This window comes from Lepidothrix coronata, unplaced genomic scaffold, assembly GCF_001604755.1.
Source record: "Lepidothrix coronata isolate B3197 unplaced genomic scaffold, Lepidothrix_coronata-1.0 Scaffold274, whole genome shotgun sequence".
In the NCBI taxonomy this organism is placed as follows: Eukaryota; Metazoa; Chordata; class Aves; order Passeriformes; family Pipridae; genus Lepidothrix; species Lepidothrix coronata.
This window is the reverse complement of record NW_016690454.1, coordinates 713,657-733,317: the sequence shown is the minus strand read 5'-3', so window position 1 is coordinate 733,317 and position 19,661 is coordinate 713,657. Positions and strand designations below refer to the sequence as shown.

Here is a 19,661-nt window from a genome sequence, read left to right as displayed (position 1 = left end):
GGCCTGAAGCACGGCTGCCATCTTGATGTGGAAAAATTTTCTGCACTATGGCAACATTCGCAAATTTAGTTCACATGTTTTTGACCACTTTTGGATAAAATAAATCCAGAACTGGAGGCAGCTTTGCCACAACAGCATGGTACTGTGCTTCTGCTGGCTACATCTGTCTAGAACATACATGCTCCTTCTGAGCTGGCAGCTGATGCTGTACTGTGCCATTTGCACCAGCTCACCTGAAATCACCCAGGTGTCTGACGTTTGACAGGACTAAAGTTTCTAAGTTTCCTGGGCATTTATGAAGGGTTTGGCCTTATTTTCATTCGTTCTCATTTTCAAGTGGAGGCTCCTGAACTTGGTGCTCAGTATGAGAGTCTAGGTTAGGTGCCTCGACAAGATGCCTGGGTGTTGACCTGCTACCAGATCTCCCTGACTTTCTCTCTGGGGAAAGGGTGGCCAGTGTGTCAGTGGTTCAGTGATTAATGTAATGAAGCTGGACATGAGACATGGGTTCAACTCCTTTTGCTTTCTGTTTTCTGTTGTCCCTGAAGAGTGTTGCAACTGTGAAGCAACTCTCGCTTGCCTTCCCAACAGGGCTATTTTTGAGAGGCGTGGGAAGACAGTGCCTGAATTCTTTCAGGTGGAGAGGAGGAGCAGACCTATATCTCCCATATTACAGTGGAACAAACAAGGGTGTATGGTGTTACACTATTGCTAGAAAACAAAGCAGTGGCCATCTCTGTGTTTTAGCTGGCGTTGGACATGTGTTTTTCAGAGAACAACAGAGAAAGTTGAGCAGACAGATGTGAGGTGAATGCAGCACCTGAGCTCAGGCCCTGACTGGTGTTAGGTGCTGGTGAGGCATTGAGTTCTTTGGCTCTGTGGAGACTGAGGTGTCTCACAGCAGAGTTTTAGCCCTTAATGAAACTTTAATATTAAAAAACCCCAAACAGCGCAGCTTCTAGGCCAGGTGGCTGCTAATCTTTCTGGAAGGTTTGCTTCTGTTTGTAAGTTTGTGTGTGGTGTGTTTTTTGTTTAAGCTTAAGACTTGCTTTGAATTTATGTAAATTCTATCTAAATTACATTGTGAGTAGGAGGTTCCTTTTCTTAATTTTTCCTACTTAGTCTTTTATACTAGGATTCACTTTTTAATGACTTGAGTAATGATACCGAAAATGTATGCTGCTGATCTTAAGAAAGAAATTAAGTATTTTGCTTTTATCCTGAGTGGTTTATGATCGTCATCTGTTCTCTTTGTTACTGTCATTATTCCAGTTGTCTTCTGAAGACAGTAAAGGCCTTTGTTTTACTGAGAATGCTAACTGGATTTTTTTTTCTTTCTAATAGCGTGCATCAAAATGCTTCCTAGTTTTGGTCAAGCCTTTTCAAGTCAGGTGGAAAGTGGGGAGATAAGATATGGAATGAGAAAAAAACTGTTTTAACATAAGGCCAGAGTTTTAATTGCATGGGCTTTATTTCCAGTGCCAGACATATGCACATGTATTTCCCACCAACATTTGCCTGGTGTGAGTAGGAGTTTAATTAATAAATTCTTACTTTTAATTTTTTTCCTAATTAAATTATTTGATATGGAGGCCTTAATCTGAATTGCCATAAAGTAAATGGAAATATAAAAAAACCTAGGATAAATGTTTACATAGTATAGGGAGAACAGATAACTTGTGCAAATAAAATCATATTTTTGCCATTTTATTGACATCAACAATTAAGTATTGCTTCCTAGAATCTGAATATGTAAAATTTCCAGTGGCAGCATGTTGTTTCAGGGTTTTGAAATGATACTTTCTTTGTTAGAGTTCAGGTTCCTTTGGTATGTGTTTCTTCTGTCACCTGAGGCTATTTTTCCAACACGTAACACATGTGATTTTTTTTTCTGCTTTCTGAATAATCAGCTTTTTCTTTTGCTCATTAAGCATAAAATTACAGCCAAGGTATTAACACAATACAATACACACTGTATTAACAGTGACCAGTCTCTACCAAATACTAAGTTCTTTTTGTCTATTACCCAATTAACATACTTTAGTTCACTACATTTAATGAATGTTATGTAAAACAACATTTTCTACCTTCAGGCTAACCGTGACATTCAATATAACGTGTCAGATTGGACTGTATGAATAATTAATACAGTCTGTATTTATTATTTTAGTATACAGACTAGCTTGACAGACTGGGTAGAGGGATGGTGCTGAATGGGGGGGGGTCAGGAGCAGTCTGCTGGGAGAGGAGCAGGAGGAGCCTCCTAAGAGGGTTCTGCCTGGGGATAAAAGAAAGGATGAACCTGAACAGAAATCTGGACCTTGCTAATGCCAGTTGTCCCTGAGCCTGTCCAGGGTTCCCTGCTAGAACAAAGCAAAAGAAATCCTTGGCTCTGACTTCTGCTTTTTGTGCCTTTCACCTCCTTTCATTGCTTTGCTGGTAGCACTGGTTCAAATCAAAAGTTCTTAATATTACTACTACTGCTAATGTTGATGATGATAATTAGTATAAAGTGCAGTACATGTATTTCTTATGAAAAACCTTGCACTTGAGCTATTAAAATGTAAGATAACTGTTGAATACTAATTTTTAAGCTGCTTGAAAAATTAATTTTACAAATAACCTACTATTTTAATACTTGTGATAGCTGCCCTAACTTCAGTATGTCTTGGGTTATGAGAAATTAAATTATGTACCAGAAAAATTACGAAACTTTTCTAAGGAGTTTGAGCTGGAAATAAGTCTTTCTCTTGTAATGTCAAAGTGTTTTCTGTGACTAGCATGGCCTGTTGTGCTTTGGTAGCATATGAGAATTTTTAGCTTCTTGAGCATCTGAGGGTCTGGTGGTCAGCCTTTGGCATTGTCTTGTGCACTGTCTGGGAGAGCCCAGTTCTCCAAACTGTCCTCTATGATTAAGACACACGAAGATAAGATTGAAATTGCCAAAAGCTTCTTTTTAGAAGAAGCAAAGTATTTGCTTACCTCACTAATACAAAAATGATAGAAAGTATAAGTTTCCATGTGCGTACAATGCCATCTAGCTATAAACCCCACTGGCTGTAATGCTTTGCACAAGGTCATACTGATGACCTGGAAAATAGGCTTAGACTTAGGAATGTCATGTTGGTAGAGGGGCTGGAGAGCGTAAGGGAGGGAGAGCAAAGCATTTTTCTTGAAATGGATTATGAAGGTGCTAGGAATTAGAGATTCAAATTTTTACCTACAGTGCGTTTTTTAGGCGTTGTGTTCTTGGGAGAAGTAATAGAGTGAGTATATGGAGCATCTGTTTGAATAGAGAATTCATTTCTTTGAGGTAAAGTAATTCTGTTTTTCCTGATAGCGGAATGCATTTTTTTGGTTTTCAAGGTGAGAAAGAGGCAACAGGCCCAGATACAATACTACCTTAAATTCAAGCTCTGATTTGGTTTCCCTAGTCACTTTTCTGTCTTCCTTGGCAAGTAAGAAAGTTGTTTCTGAAGTTAGAATAGACTATCTATAAGCCTGTGGTCTATTGACTGCTGGAGGCTAGATGAGGTAAGAAAGTAATTTAAAAGAAATGAAACATTTATGAGAATTTTCTTTTTATGATATGGTCTGAACTGCTTTTCTTGGCTTATAATGCTCAGTACTGTCTTTTACATTAGTATGAATTATTTCTATTGCATTTATTTTAAATACTTCTCTTACTAGCAAGTGAATTTTGTAATCTTTTGTTGTTAATTAATTTCTTGAGTGAGTTATTTATAGGGATTCATATTATAGCTGTGATATTTAAAATGATTTATGGTAAACTGGCTTTTATATGAGTTGTATGAATAACAACTTTAATATTGGGAAGAATTTATGAAATAATAGATAGAAGTCTCTGGTCACCTTGCTACCAAGTGGGTGCTGACTGCTGTATGTTTTTTTTCAAAGTAAGTTTATTTTTTTTTTAGAGTAGAGAGAAGGCTGCATTTGAGATTTACATTGTCTCTGGGCAGCAATTGGAAAATACTGTAGGTAGTTGAAATATTCAAAACTTTTATTAGTGTGTGTCTGGTACCACATTTGAATGATTCTTTTCATGTTTCTCTCTTTGCATACTATTCTCCTTTGAGTTTGCACACAACACAACATGTTAAAATGTAGAACTCATCCTTAAAGACAAAAATTGAGTTGGTGACTCAATGAAGAATCATTATGTATAATGGTAGTACTATAAAAGATAAGTACTATATACAAATTTGAGAATAATCAGACTATTGAAATAACACAGGTGTTCTTGGATTATATCTGAGGTGGAATTTGTGGTTAAGGACATTTTGAAAACTTGCTGAAAAATAGATTTTGGGGGAACTAATAAAAATAATATAAAAATATTCCTTACGTGGACTTAATGAGATTGTAATTTCAGTTATTTAAAACTAGCTCAAGTTTTCATGGTTTTTATTTCTTCTACTTCACTTCTGAAAACCCTAACTTTTAATAATTTATCTGAAAATTCTTCAAATTAATGAATGTGTTCTTTAACATTATTATGTAAAAACATTACCTTTTGTTTTTACATAATAAAAGTAGAAGTGAATCCAAAACTTGGAGATCATCTGTTAGAATTCAAATAATTTAAATCAAGCTTAATAATTACAATATTCAGTGCTACTGTGACTGATGTGTTGGTGGTGTTATCTCGTTACAAACTTGCAAACAGGCAGCAGTTACAATTTGCATTAGTTTGCTAAAAGTTTTTTTATAGTAAGCGGCATTTATTATTTTTACCTAAAAAACTTTTCACCTTAAGCCAATCCAAGTACCAAAATAACTTTAGAAGTTATCTGGGTTGATGGTGTTAACAGAATATGCTGAGTTGGAAGGATGTGATCTCATATTCATATGAGGTATTAAGTTATGTGATATTTGAGACTTCAGTGTACGACATGGTACTGCTAAGGAAGCCATGAAGTGTGGCACTAAGTAGATTTTTTTTTAGGGCATTGATAACAAAAGATTATTTCGTGCAGGAGATTTACAGCATTTTATCCATCTGAGTTTTGAAATGGCCGGATAGCAAAGGTAGCACCATGTCTCATATAAGACTGTTATACTGGTGACATAGTTCAAAGTCAGTTTTTAACCATGTACTTTTGTGAATGCTATGGTATTGAATCTTAATATTTTCTTCTAACAAAGAGAAAGTAGCATAATGTTTTTGTATCAAATTTGGAAACATTTTTCTGGATAGTGAGAGCATTCAGTTATTAATGAATTTTTCTGACGGATTGATGTAATTTCTTTTTATCAATACAACTTCAGTGTTTCTACAGACCTTCATTGAGTTCCTGAGTCTGATCAGAGAACTCAGCGATCAGGTTTTAGTTCAAGAATGTATGGTGATGTCTTTCAAAGAATTGGAGGTAGCACAGGCTGAAGCCATACACACTCTGAGGAGTATCATGAGGCTGCTAGACAACTGTTTTGTGATGAGAATGCTGTTGCTTTATAGTAACCCTTTTCTCTGAAATGTGTGTGGAAATAGCTCACAGCTCTAACCTAAGAGGAATTTTAAAAAAGGGTTTTGAGCAGAGGAGAATATGAGGGAATGGAATAACTGCTTGCTTGCAGATTCAGATTGACATCTTTTCTTTTTTTCTTACCTAGCCTTGGTTTTGCTTCCAGACTCATCTGTTTTTTTTTCTCACCAACTTCAAAAACAGTAAGTCTTTAAGAGAGCAGGAAGACCTGAAGAAGGCCTGTGCTGGTGGTGGATGTGTGGTGGTTCCACTGATGGTCACTGGAGGGAGATGAGAGCAGGGAAGAAATTGTCTAATTCGGGAACCTTGTGTCTGCCATCGTTACTCTCTGGGGAGGTGCTCCCAGCACTGTATTTCTCACTGTTGTAAGGAGAGGGAAAAGGTGAAATTAGCTGCTTCTGACTTTTAGTACGAATGGAGAGGTTTATTAGCCTGGGTATATTTACCCATGATAGTTCTGATCATTTAGGATTTAGACTGTCAGACGATAGTTCTATTTTGTGTGTAATGCACAAAAAATCTGTTAGGCAGTCCAAGTTCAGGCAATAGTTTAGGGTGACAAGTGATACGCTTTCCTCACATCTGTATGTGTGGTGTATGTATGTACACCTAAGAGCAAATGCCTATGAAGAATCATGGAAATAAAGATCTCTGCACTTTAGGGGGAAAAAAACCCCAACCCCCCAACTTCACAGTTACACAACACAACAGTCAATATTTTTGTTTAAGGGTAGAGAGTCTTTACAATGGGGCTAATCCAGAAGACCTGCTATTGCACTCCACATATTGTAATTTCACTGTGGTGTTTGCAACCTGCTCTTTACTTAAAGTGGGAAACGGTGTTTAATAAAACTAGTATTCACAAGAGTGGACCTTTTTGTTTTGTTTTAACTGTTGCTTATCATTATAATAGAAGCATGTATAAAACCATCAACACCAACAACTTCAAAACCAGGAAAGTCCCCAGGAATGTGTCTAAGTGTTAAATTTCTTCATTTCAGTGTTCTTTTATCTTTCATTGTCCTTTACACCTTTACTCTTTCGCAAGTGTCTTCTACTGAAGTAAGTAGCTAAAAGGCAGTTTAAATATAAAAGCAGGCAGTGTCTGAAGCTCCTATGGGAGACTCTGTATGTTCCAATGAGCATTTTGTCCCAGTTTTCTGTCTTTGAAGGAATCATTGGCTATTTCTTTCTTGAGATCTTAACATTTTTATCTATGTCCTTGCATTATTGAATGCAAAATTCTGTTTTAAATATTTAAAAAAGTATGCAGGCAATTAGATTTTCAAAACATTTTGAATTATTCTGGGAAATTATACCTTTTCTCCCACTTTTATCTGTAAATATCTATGAAATTGTCTAGTTTATATCTCTGATTTTATAATTTAATCCAGAATATCCCAACATCAGCTTTGTGGCCTGCTCCTAGTTTAGAGGGGGCTTTTCTTTCTTCTCCCTTCTTTATTTTTTCTACATAAGCCTGAGGAGGGCTGCCCCCCACCCAGTGCTTGTTTAGGCTATGGATGCCTCACCTTGCACAGTCATAAATAAGAAGTTTAGCTATTAGTGAGGTGTGTTCTGCTTGAAAACCTTTTCTGTGTCCCCTCCCAGAGAAAAGATGGCAAGATAGAGCTGGTGCAGCTAATCTTAACCTGTTTGCTTTCCATGTGGACTGTTTCGTTAACTTTGAAAGAAAGCAAATGTTTGTTTCAAGGCTCACGTTTTGAAATTGATTTTGGAATAAACTACTCAATAATTATATTTATTATTTATTTTTGTAGCTGTAGGGGTGATAAAATTAGATAGTAATCTGTCTGATATATTACATATATATGTGATAAATTGCATTTATAAAGCACTTCTTACTGTCTTGCATTCTTTCTGTCATATATTTTTTGTCAAGACTAACCTAATCCTGAATTATACTCTAGTAATAGCTCTTTTCTCCCATTACCTCTCTTCAAAGCAGTGACTTTGCCTCCCAACTTTTGCAGTTCTCATCCCACATTACTGTCTTCTAAGACTCTAAAGGATATTTTGCATAGGAGCAGTTTTATGTTTGTGCTCTAATATTTAAGCTTACAAATTCTCTTGTTTTACATCGCTGAAATAAACAGTTAAAACAGCCTGGAAAATTTTGGGGCAACTGATCTGTCCAGCAGTTTTCTTTTTGGATGAGCTTTGACTGACAAATACTGTCTAAAATTGATCTTTATTTATTGTCATTCTTGTTTAGAATCAGCATATTTTACAGCAGATGAGAAAATTTGAAGTGTATGTATTGGTAGATAGATTTTTAAAATGTCTGTATTCATATCTATATTTTATTGATAAATTAAAACTTTCAAAGGACCATGATGTACAAATGATGTACAAATAATCTAGTATCTGTGGTTTTTCAATGGTATTCAGACATTTTGATTGTCTAGAAGTATAGGTGAACTAATGAGGAGTGCATAGCTGAGTTTGTATTCAAAGTATGCCAGTATTTCTATATACAGTGAAGAAACTTGCCTGAACCTTTGTGCCTTTTTTCCCCGTTTGAACTGAAGCAGAGTTTTTTCTGATTTAGAGGTAGTTCTGTATATGTTGTAATTGGACAAAACCTTTATAGAGTTCTTCGTTTAAGAAAAATGTGTGGATTCTCTGCTCACTATGGTGTCGAAGCTCAGCAGTGTGTCAGGGTAATTCTCCAAAGCTCTACACAGATCAAAAAGATTATTGAAGAATGCACAGGCACTTTTTCTTGCTAAGGCTGAAATAGAAGGGGCTAAATCCCCAGTGGATAGAAGTTATATAATTTGGTGATGCTATGCTGATTTATGCCTCTTGAGAGTTTGCCTGCAGCAGAAGCTGGAGGTGATGAGAAGAGATTGGATGAGAGAAAGACCATCCAGGAAAAATTCATCAAATTTGTCATTCTTGAAAGGACCATCGTAACATATGGTAAGGCATATCATTTACCTCAGGCTCAGAGGAAAATGATTTCTGCTAGGAGAATATTAATTTTATTTCTTAGAGGATCAGCTGACAGGGTAGGCTTTCTCCTGGCTGGTCTTCCCCTTCTGTTTTCTCTGAAGGGAAGGATGGAAGCTTGGAAATGTCTTATCTGTAGCAGACAAGCAAGTTGGCGTTTTGCCATCATTTTCTGCTAGCAGAGAGGATAATGGTAATTATATGTCAAAATTTAACATTTCTCTTCTTTGAAAGAGAACTTTTTTAATGCAAAATATTTAGAATAAAGTCAAATCTATTCTGAGGCATATAAGAAGCTAGAATTAGTGAGCTGACAAATTTTTCTTAAGAAAAAGGGGTTTTTCTTCCTCTTCAGGGACAAGGAAGAGATGAACAAAGATCAAAGAAAGGAAGGTATGAGCTGTGCAATATATAACTAGGCTGCAGCTTCAGTATTGTGTAATATTTGGGAGACACCTAGAGCAACATCACCTGTCCTGCTGCTCCTTCTGTGGAAAAGCTGTTAGAACTTGCTCTGCTAATGGGTTCCAGCCTTTTTGATTAAATGATCTCTTTGTTATCAGGAAAATAAATTTCTGTGGCTGCAAGTTAAGCCCTTAGTCAGCCGTGTCCTTAGTCAGTTAATAAAAGTAGAAAGGTTTTTCCAGGCCACCCACAAGTTACTGCACTGTTGAGGTGCTTAAAAAGGTGAACAGCTTTGCTTTCCTTTAAGTCAGAAAAAGACACATGGTTATTTTAAATAGAACCTATTCACTTTATAGATGCACATTTGAAATTTACCATTTCAAACTGATTTTACAAATACTTTTCTGGAATACGTGATTTATGTAAATATAATTTTGCTAAGAAAATAAATGCACGATTGCAAGCTTTGAGGAGCTTTTGTACTCTTTATTTTCTGTATTTTTCCAAGAACAAGTGTGAGCAACCATCTGTTATATACATTGTAAGTATAGGATTGCTCCTCAGCAGTCTGAGAGAAAGGAGATGTCAACCTTCTCTTACATTATCTTCTGGGAAATGGGATGCCAGACATTTAAAAATAGTTTTTGAAGGTGAAATACTGGAGAGAAATCTTGTTTTCAAACTGTTTATTATAAATTTATTCTAATTTGTCAGTAATATTTAGTGTAGTGATCTGGATCATCAGGGACTGGCCTGAGATACAGGCTTGAATTTTAAAGTTAGGATACAGCAACACTACCAATGGGGTGTTTGGAAAGGCAGGTTTTGATACAGCTGCATTATCTGCTAGGCAGGATTGGAACGAAGCAGTTAATTTGCAAATTTTGACTATGCATCTGTCTTTCAGGTCTGCCTCTACATGCTTCCTGTTTTGTTTTATAAATGTTTTGAGTTTCCTTTAACCACAGTCATGGTTATCCACAGATGAACTGATTAGACTTACATAATGCCTGCTGAAATAATCCCAGGAGAACAGTATCTCATCTGAGAGAACACAGTAGGTCCATAAAATATAACAAGTTTTAACCGAATTAATAAATTTAAACTTCGGTTTCCTAATGACTTTCCTTTTTGCCTAAAGGATATTTACACTTTTTAACAAAAAAAACAAAACTGAAACCAAACCAAAACTCAACCAAAACAGTAATATAATGGAGAGACACATATGTTGACTAAGGAAAGGTAATAGATATAGTCCTGTCATCAGGATTAAAGGAGAATGAGCTACCATTAATTACTTTTCAGCTTACTCCACTCAAGTACAAAGATATTTTTTAATCTGTGTTGAGCTGAGCAATCAGCTAAAACTTAGAATTATTTAGTTATTTTGATTAAGAGAAATTGCTGAGCAATTGACAATTGCTGATTGTCAATATCATTCTATGTATCAAGACGAAAATTTGGTGTCATCAATACAGGAAAAAACAATTGTTATCAAATCTTTTTTTTTTGTTTACTTTTTTAAATTCAGGTTTCTAAACCAATTTCCAATCATTGATGAGCCACATGGCAATCTGCTGATTTTCCTTAGGTCCTATTCTTGGTACCAATTCTGCTGTAGCCTAAGATTTTGCATTTTTCTTCATTTGTCACTGTTTTCATCTCTTGTAGAAATAGAGGAGTGCAAGATACACTTTTGGGTTTTGATTTTGATTTCCTGCTCTTGCAGGCCTTCAACCCCCCTTATAGTTAACACCCCCCTCCCCAAATTAACGATAACTTAGTATGGATTTGTGCTTGTTCCAAATTTTTACTTGGGTATTTTTCTTTTTCCTTTTTCCTTGGCGCTTCTTTCTTGACACACCTACACAGATCTCCCTTAGTCTTTTGTTTATTAAGCTTAAGAAAGGTAATGTTTTCAGTTTCTTCTCAAAATTTCCCTGACCATTGTAGAATTCTTCTTCTCTTCCAGTTTCAGTTCCTATTTTAGACAATAGATGATCAGAATCAAGAACAATACGATTTTAATAGTGTTTATGATTGCATTAATGTTGATGTCTGTGTACTAGGAACATATTACCTAATAATTTTAAAATTTCATTTCGTTTCCATAGGGACTTCAGGTTGGTAGCTCATAATTACTTTTTGATAGCTTTGTCCCCATAGTTTCATTCACTGTATTTTTCAACTGCTGACCTCTCAATTTTCAGAGGAAACTTAATAATCTATGAGTTCACATATTGTCATTTTGCACTATTAAATTTTACCTCATTTTTATTTTTGTGATCCTAGAGATAGTCCATGTCTTCCTGGTAGTGTTCCATTCCTCATATAATAGCAGTGCTTTCCAATATCAGAAATTTTTGAACAACCCAGACTGATTTTTTGAGTATAATTTATACTACTTATGCTCTGGTCATTTATAAAAACATATATGGTAAAATTAATCTCACAAAATGCTGCTGAGGAATATGCACTAGTATTCTTCCGTCTCTTTTGGTACAGCACTACATAATGTCACCTTACTTTTACAGTCCATAATACCTTGCACTAATCTCAAATGTTCTCTTTCCTGGTCATTAGTACTAGCAAACATTAATTTAAAAAGCTGGGTGACAGAGCTTCAGGTGTTTGCTCCCTCACTGCTTAGGTCAGTTCTATTTGATATGAAGCTGATTTGTGATAGATTCAAAGTGACCATTATTTCACCGTGCATAATTCACAGGAACTCTGAATTTGCTTTTATCTTTTTTTAGTCTTCCTTTTTTTCCTGTGAATAAAAATTAAATAAAAGCAAACTGTAGGGAGCAATGCTTTTGTATGGCATAAAGTTATACTTGTTGATACTGTAAAGGGAATGGGTTGCTAGATTTTTCCTTTAACATCTCAGAATAAATATCTATACTTTATAAAAATGGTACTGTATTTATACTCTGTCTCTTTTAACATTGCTAAAGAAATGTTGAAGTTTTCGCTTCTGCAAATAGTAATTGTATTGACATGAGGAAAAACATGGAATAACTTCAGTGAAAGTATTCCTAGCTGGGATAATATGCATGAAGAAATAATAGTATATTTCTGAGTGCATTTACAATTTGTACTGAGATCTTAACCTAACTCAGGACAGTAGTCTTCTGCCTTGTGTTTTGCTAGTTCTTGAAATCTTCAAATGTCCAGCTGGAGGAAAGATGAGGTACTCTTTGTGAGCAGAAATTCTTAAGTGATGTTTCTGACAGCTGTGGTTATAGCTCCTAGCTTTGTGTTTTTCACTCTTTGAAATCATCACGTAGCATAAGATTTGCGCAGGGAGAGCCTACATGGTATTTATGAAAGGTGGCTTGGCAACATACGTGTCTGATGTATCACTTCTTACCATCTTATTGGCCTTCACATCCTAACTTGGTGGCTTTGGGGGACTTGGAAGTGGTTGCCAGCAGCTTAGAGATGCGACGTTGTATTCCCTGACTTCCCTTGTAAGTAGCTACTGATCAGAATGTATTGCAAAACTGAATATTTGCATAGGAGTAAGTAACTTAGTATTTAGGGCTGCTGTATTATTATTACTTTTGTAAATTACCTTTGGAAATAAAAATATTACCTTTGGAGATACTCGTATTTCATACTGATGTGGGGAATGCTATTTTCTCCTTCATTTACTGCTGCAGCTCTCTTCTTTGATTTTTGAAGGGCCTTTTGTCTCCTTGTGCATATGTATTTATATTTGTGCCCGTAGATTTAGGTATAGTTTCTAGATTGAAAGTGAATTAATGAGTTAATCAGGAACTAGTTCAAAAGTGGCAGCTTTCAAGAACATTCAAAATGTTTGAAAGTGGCTCCCTGACTGCCACTGTCAGCAGCAGTAAAAAGACAGTGTCAGGTTGTTGGACATCAGGATTAAATCTCGTGGAAAATATAAAAAGCAGCATCAAATCAGGCCTGATCTAGTTCTCTGCTGCACTTTAAAGCCTCCTAGATTTCTCTGACTAGCTCTGCTACCGGACATTTGCTGGAAACTCTGTACCAATGTGTGGCTGACAGAGTTCCCTTTCTCTGTAGATGTAACATCCTTATGTTGAAGCAGCTACACACTGTATAAAGTGAACTCAGTTAAAATCTATTAGCAGGTAGTGTCTCCTCCTAAAGGGAAATATCTGGTATTCATGGATGAGACCAGTTTGCTTTTGCCAGTGCCATAATGTGAATGACTATAAACTAAATTTGATTAACTCTTCAGTTACACAAAGGGACAGTTACTGCAACTGTGTAATAATAATAATTTTAAACTAACAGGATAGGATCTGGGTGAATTAATTTAGAATAATTTCCTTCTGCTTTCAGCTTTTGTGTATGTTTCTAAGTAAAGAGGGATATCCAAATTCATTTGAATAACGCTTGGAGCAAGCTGAAGTTAAATTAGGGAAGAGTTTTTTCCTCCAGGTTTTACCTATCAGTAAAATTCAATTGGTAGCAAGGTATTTCAATATGTGTTGAGGGAAAGTTCCTGTGTATTTAAGGATATGGATTTCAACGTTACTTTTTCACTGTGTGAACACAAGTAATTTTTCTGTGGGTCTGGAATTTGGAGGAATTACTAAATGATGACTTTTACCAGTTTGGTGACACTGTTTCATCTTAGTTCTGTGAAGTGATTGTTTTGTTTGCATAAGTTTTTTGCCATAATATTAGCAATGGTAAATACAAGTAATGATTTATAACAATAATTTTCACTTTTATCATATATGTTTTAATAAAAATTCCAGTTTTTAATTTTTAGTCTTAATTTAAATATTATTAAGGACTATACTGTACATTTGTTAGCTTGAAAGGTCTCTCATATCAGAAGAAATCCATGCATGATTGTTTTGTTTGATATCAAACCACATTTTTGCTGTCATAATACTGGCACGTTTTCAAGTCATGCTGTTTTCTGGCTGCTAGCAGGGAGTAATGGAAACAATGCAGTGATCATGCAATTTATTGAAAATAAACACTAAAAATACTTAGGCAAGCTATGTTTTTAATTTAATAGGGACTAGGATTCATGAAGCTGCATAAAATAGCTGTTTCAGTACCGCAGAGGTATTAAAATACCTTGCTGCCTGTGAATTGTTTATAATTTATTTCTGTTGATTTTCCTTTGAATCAGATTGTGATACTTCTTCTGAATGGTGACAGTGCTTGCTGAGGAGTGGTCATGCAAGCAAAATTTGATAACCTCGATATGTCACTTCATCTGCCGTTTTTCTTTTGTTAATGCAAAGCTGGTTGCATAATATCTAATTTCTCCTTTAGCTGACCACAGACAAAAACTAAATCTATAATGGCAGTGCTAGGTTTTATAAAAAACGCAAGTGAGGAGTTGAAGGATGTGGCTTGTTCTGTTTGGATGATGCAGGATTGCTTTAAGCAGTAAGCTTACTGTTTTCAGATGGCATTAGCAGCATCAGTGATATAGCTGTGTCAGCCTCCTTGACTACTGGATGTCTGTAATCGCACGGAGGAAACTATATTTAAGATCTGATATCTTGAGGGTAATGACTCCAGCACTTACTGATGGACAGAATGGCTGTTAATGCTTTCTTCACTAGCCCAGAAGATTTTGAAAGATAGACGGGTCTGTGATGTACTTTTGTAAGACAGGAAATGCAATTTTTGGGGGTCTCTGGAAATAGAAAGGTCATGCAGCTTGGAACCGGTGAGACATTACAGTCCCTAAGCCATCAGGTATGACCTCATAGTTTATACTAATATTTCTAACACAGGCTTTGTTTTACAGTTTTAGGTCATTTGCAATCTCTTTGTCTGTGTAATTGCTTCATGTTGGATTTGCTGCAGGATTTATAGGGTAGACTGTTTACATAAGCAGAGCAATGTATATCTTGGAATTCTAATGTGTTGTTAATTCCTATTTGAACAATGTAAATTTATACCATATACATTTTCAACCTGTTTTTATTCTGAATATGTTTTCTTTTAACTGATTCATGTTAAAGGGTTATACCTTTGCTGTAAAGTAAAATGACAAGATTGTATTCCATTTTGATTTTGCTTTATCTTTACATGGCACACAAAAGCTATTGTGAATGTGTTTGTTTGTAATATGAAATGCAGTATAAGGCAAGTGTTTACCTACAGTAGCAGGTTATTTAAAACAACGTATCACATTGTGTAACAGGACTGAGCTATTCTGCAGGCACAGATCTTGCTTCATTTTGCAGCAGTAGATTTTTTCTTTTTGCTTCATTTCAAATCAGTTTTAAAAATAGCTCACTGAACATAACAGTGAAACTTCGGCAAGATAACTCTCCTCTTTTTAATTATTACACTCAGTGACGCATACTAATACTAAAGGGTTGTAAAAGAGAAGATTAATAACTTAAAAATTTAGAATGTTGTTTAAACCTGAATTCATTTTACTGAAGCATGTCTCATCCTTTTTGTTTTTAACTGTTGCCAACTTCATTGCAAGGCTGATACTTGTGGATTTGCTAATGTATAGTGGTGATGGATAGGAAAGTCAGAGTACATAAAAGAAAACACGTATATGGGTATTTCACATAGGAAGGTAGTGGCCTAATTTCATGTATAGAACACAAAATGGATCTGGAGATACTGTTACCACTTTAGGTGTTATAAACATTAGATAGTGGATGTATTCGAGGGATATTAGATAGTATGATGTATTCAAGGGAATACATCATAGAACAATTCTATTTGAAATTGTAGGAGAATTTATTTTAAAAAAAGATATTCAGCTCCATCTTAAGAAATTCTACATGTATTTGCAGAACATTTCCATGGCAACATGTTTGGCCATGTGTTTTAAAAGCTCAGCTGAAGCCTGGAAGTAGTGTGCAATTTTTCTGTCACTTGCTTTACCCTTATGGAGCAACAAATTTCACATGTAACTGGACAGCAGATTGGCAGGGGTGAGCAATATTTTCTAACCCCAAAGCACAGGATTAGAGATCAAGCTTTGAAAATATTTTCATATATCCACCTAGAAATATAAACATGTAATCATGGATTTGATTTTGCATTTAGAACTATATTCCGGTTTTACCCCCATTTAATAACGTTTTGCTGGAACCATATGAGTGTGGGAGACCACAGGAGATGAAAATCAAGAATGTGCAGCAAATTTCTTCAGTAAAAATAGCTTTTAATTTTAATTGAAAACATATTTGTAAAAAATGTTTTATTACTTGTACTGGCCATAATTTACAGTTTCCCAGTCTACTTGATCCATCTTACATTCTTAATAATGGGTAAGGACTGCCCTGCTCTTAAGCTTGATTAAGTTTGGAATGATTTAACTATACCTTTGACTTGCTACAAGATCCTTTTAATCTCTTAGAATTTATTTTCAGTATTTTAATGTATTAGTCACAGTGAGTACATTCTGTTTCTTGGCATTGGAATTAAATTCCTGAAAGTATTGGTTTCACGGTATTTTGGTGCTTTGCAGGGTATTTCTGGACCTTTTAAAAGGACCAACCCTCCCCCCAGGTTATTTGTTTTCCTTATTCAATTTAAAATCTTGACTTAGCTGTATTTTGAAGTTGTTCCCTCTTTGTTTATTTAAAATGATTAGATCTCTGTGGAATTTTGCATCAGGAAGCTACAGCAGTAGGTCGTGCTTATCCTGGACTCTGTTTAACAGTTTATTTTAGTTCTGCAAACTGCATTCTGTGGATGGCTTTGAAATGTATCATTGATAATAATCTCCAGTAGTGTAGTAGACATCCATTGCAGGCTGTTGATGATAGAAACTGTATCTACAGAGGAAAATGAATTGATGAAAAATGCTTGCTTGAGGAGATTTGTGTTTAGGTCATTCTGTTTTGAAACAACACTGTTACTGACTATCGCAAGTGAGTTTGAATGTGTTTTTTCATTCAAAGAACATAGTCCCATTATAAGCCCTTGTTCATTTGGATGGACTACCCCAAAAGAATGTATTAAGGGAGTGAAGTTCTTTTGTAAGAAAAGAAATTGCAGCAAGATGGACACATGAGAGCAGGGAATTGGACTGAAGTGACCTGAAAATGTAAAACTACGAACTATTTTACTTGTTTAACTCTCACCTCCCACCCCCAAAAAAAGACATGTTTAAAATATACTCACAGATACTTGGACATATTGCACAAGTTTGGAGCCATTGAATGCAGTGGCAGTGTGTTAGTATCAACTTAACAGGAAGACTTTTTTGTGCCTTCTTTAAAACTGTATCATCCCTCTTCAAGTTGATTGCTACTGTCAGTATTTAAAGAATGCTGTGTAAGGAAGGATCTCTCTAACTAAAGAATTCTTTTCCCTTGACTGAGCACAACGAATACACATCCATGAGTATGTGTTTTGCTATCTTTAAACATTGCTATTTACAGGACTCTATGATAAAGATCTTATACAGAAACACTGTTTTAGGAACAGTGTTAACTAACTAGTTGGGCAAGAAGCCAAATACTCGTGTCATTTACCAATTCTAAACATGAGTGCTCACACTCATGCACATACACAGTTGGGTAGTGCTTTTACTTGTTACTGATTGCCATTCTGATTCCACACTACTGACCTTTTTTGGTAGGTTATAGTGCCAGTTATAGTGCCAGTTTTTAAGGAAATGGCAACACTAGGACAAATGGGAGATCATGACCAAACTACATGGTTACAACTAACTGCATGGTCACAAAATACATAATTCCAAGAATGTTCCACTCTGCTTGGTGTTCCAAGAATATCACCATGCAGTCATTCTGAATGAAGATTATTTAAAGAAGTTTTTCCAAGATGCAGTATGAAAATATGAACAAATCACAGCAATAATGCCACAGTAATCTGTTAAAAAAATTTAGAAGAGTCACAATTAGTCCCAATCAATTCCTGTGGAGGTGGAACTACGTGAGAGGAAATAGTAGGGAAGTTGATGGTATTAATGCAGTGAAAGAGAATGACTATGTATTAGTTAGAGTACACTTTTTAAGAGAAGAAACAATCTCAGCTGTGGCTCATTCTCTGTCTCTCCCCCCGCATCATTCTCTTCTCACCCCCCTAGCCTGTAATGAGCCTTATAAATAAATTGACTTGTTCATGTTGTTTTTTGTTTCCTTGCAAGCCATATTTATTTTGCTTTACTTAACTTTTAAAAAATATTATTAATTAAAAAAAACCCATTAACATGAGTGCTGTTACACTGTTGTGGTCAGTGGCTTTGCTGTCATTAGAATATCTTTAAGTAGAAGCTGAACCACAATTCTGGTAAATTCTAATAGATTGCTTCATTAGTAGAATCAATATAAACCACAGAGTAAACTACATCCTGCTTTTCATTGTGCCATACTGATTTCAGTGTGACCCTAAAACCGCTTTCCTGAATCATTTGAGCAATGTATGTACTAGCAAGAGATTACAAGATGTGACTGATGATAAGGTGGGGAAATACAGCTATTCCCTTATTATTGAGGGGACCAAGTTTTTTCTTATGTTTTAAGTGATACTTCTCATATTTTAATTTGTGCCCATTTGGTCTTGCCCTGTCACTGGGAACCACTACGAAAAGTCTGGCTAAGCCTTCTCTGCATTGTCCCCAGTGAAGTAATTTGTATGTTCTGTTAAGACACTTCTGAGCCTTCTCTTTTCTAGGCTAGAACAGTCCCAGCACTCTCAGCCTCTCCTTCTGTGACCTTTGTGGCTGTTTATTGGGCTTACTCTGGTATGTCAGTGTAATTCATGTAAGAAGGGAATCCAGAACTGCACACAGCTCTCCAGTTATGTTACAACAGGGCTGAGTAGGGGGGCAGAATCACATTATCTGGTAAGGAAATTTGGATTGTCTATTAACTAGTCAGTTATTTATGGAAAAATATGGACAGGAATCCTTGAAAAATGAGGACTGAATGTACAGAAAATTATAAATACTAATGTTTCTTGGTAATCTTATGGAGAAGAAAAGCTTTGAAAATAGCTTTGCTTAATTCATAGCGGTTGTTTTAGTGATGAAACCTCATGTTGTTTTGGAATGTCTTATATGGAATATACATCCCTCGATACCAATTGATATAAGCAGAGAATAAATCCTAAAGGGAAAGGTTAGACTAATATTTTGAGCTAAGCAAATTTTAAAGTAACTGAATAAAAGAAGATCATCTGGTATGATATAAATAATTGAAAAAAGAGTAAACTAAATTGAACAAGAACTCTAGTGATTCAAAGCTTGTGTTTTTAGTCAACTTGTGAAAAACAATTTGTTAATTTCTAGTGGAAATTTGGAACTCTCAAATGTTCTCAAGTAATGCAGCAATGATCAAGTGATAAAAAATATTCAATTTGGTGCATTGCATTGAAAATGTAAAACAGGCATTAAGCAACATGAGGGAGTGTTGAGGTATTGTAAAAACTTGCTCATTTTTATAATAGCTTCCCTCTTTTCTCCAGGCTGCTTAAATGAAACAAAAATGTATATAGGAGCCTGCAGTGATTTAAAATTCATCCGTTTCTCTCCTGATGGCATAATGAGTTCACTGGTTTAAATTCTCTTTATTAAAGATTTTATGCAGGCACGCAGAGTCATTAAAATACGTGCAAGAAATCATACCCATATGGTTTGTATCCACATTTAACGCAATTAAAAGTATTCTAACAAAAGCAGTATCAGTTTTGTATCCCAATCCTGTGATTAAAATTTTCCAGGAAAGGCAGTGTCACATTTGTCTGAATCCTGCAAGTGGAACAATTGAGAAATACCCTGTCCTTGTGTTAGTAAGGGGAGCT

At 35.5% G+C, this 19,661-nt stretch overlaps 1 protein-coding gene across 10 annotated transcripts in view; it reads left to right on the top strand.

The window, feature by feature from the left end:
* SLC4A10 (solute carrier family 4 member 10) overlaps nt 1-19,661 on the top strand; it is a 153,157-nt gene that overhangs the window by 19,949 nt on the left and 113,547 nt on the right. For 7 of the 10 annotated variants that reach the window (XR_001878294.1, XM_017836283.1, XM_017836282.1 and 4 more), the window contains exon 1: nt 14,230-14,615. The exons of 2 other annotated variants lie outside the window; for them this stretch is intronic. Coding sequence is in view for 5 of the 8 variants with exons in the window: in XM_017836283.1 (XP_017691772.1) it covers nt 14,535-14,615 (81 nt within the window). In the remaining 3 variants the exon portion in view is untranslated. Of the gene's footprint in view, nt 1-14,228; nt 14,616-19,661 lie in introns of those variants that run through there. One more of the 10 variants, XR_001878295.1, reaches the window with a different exon arrangement.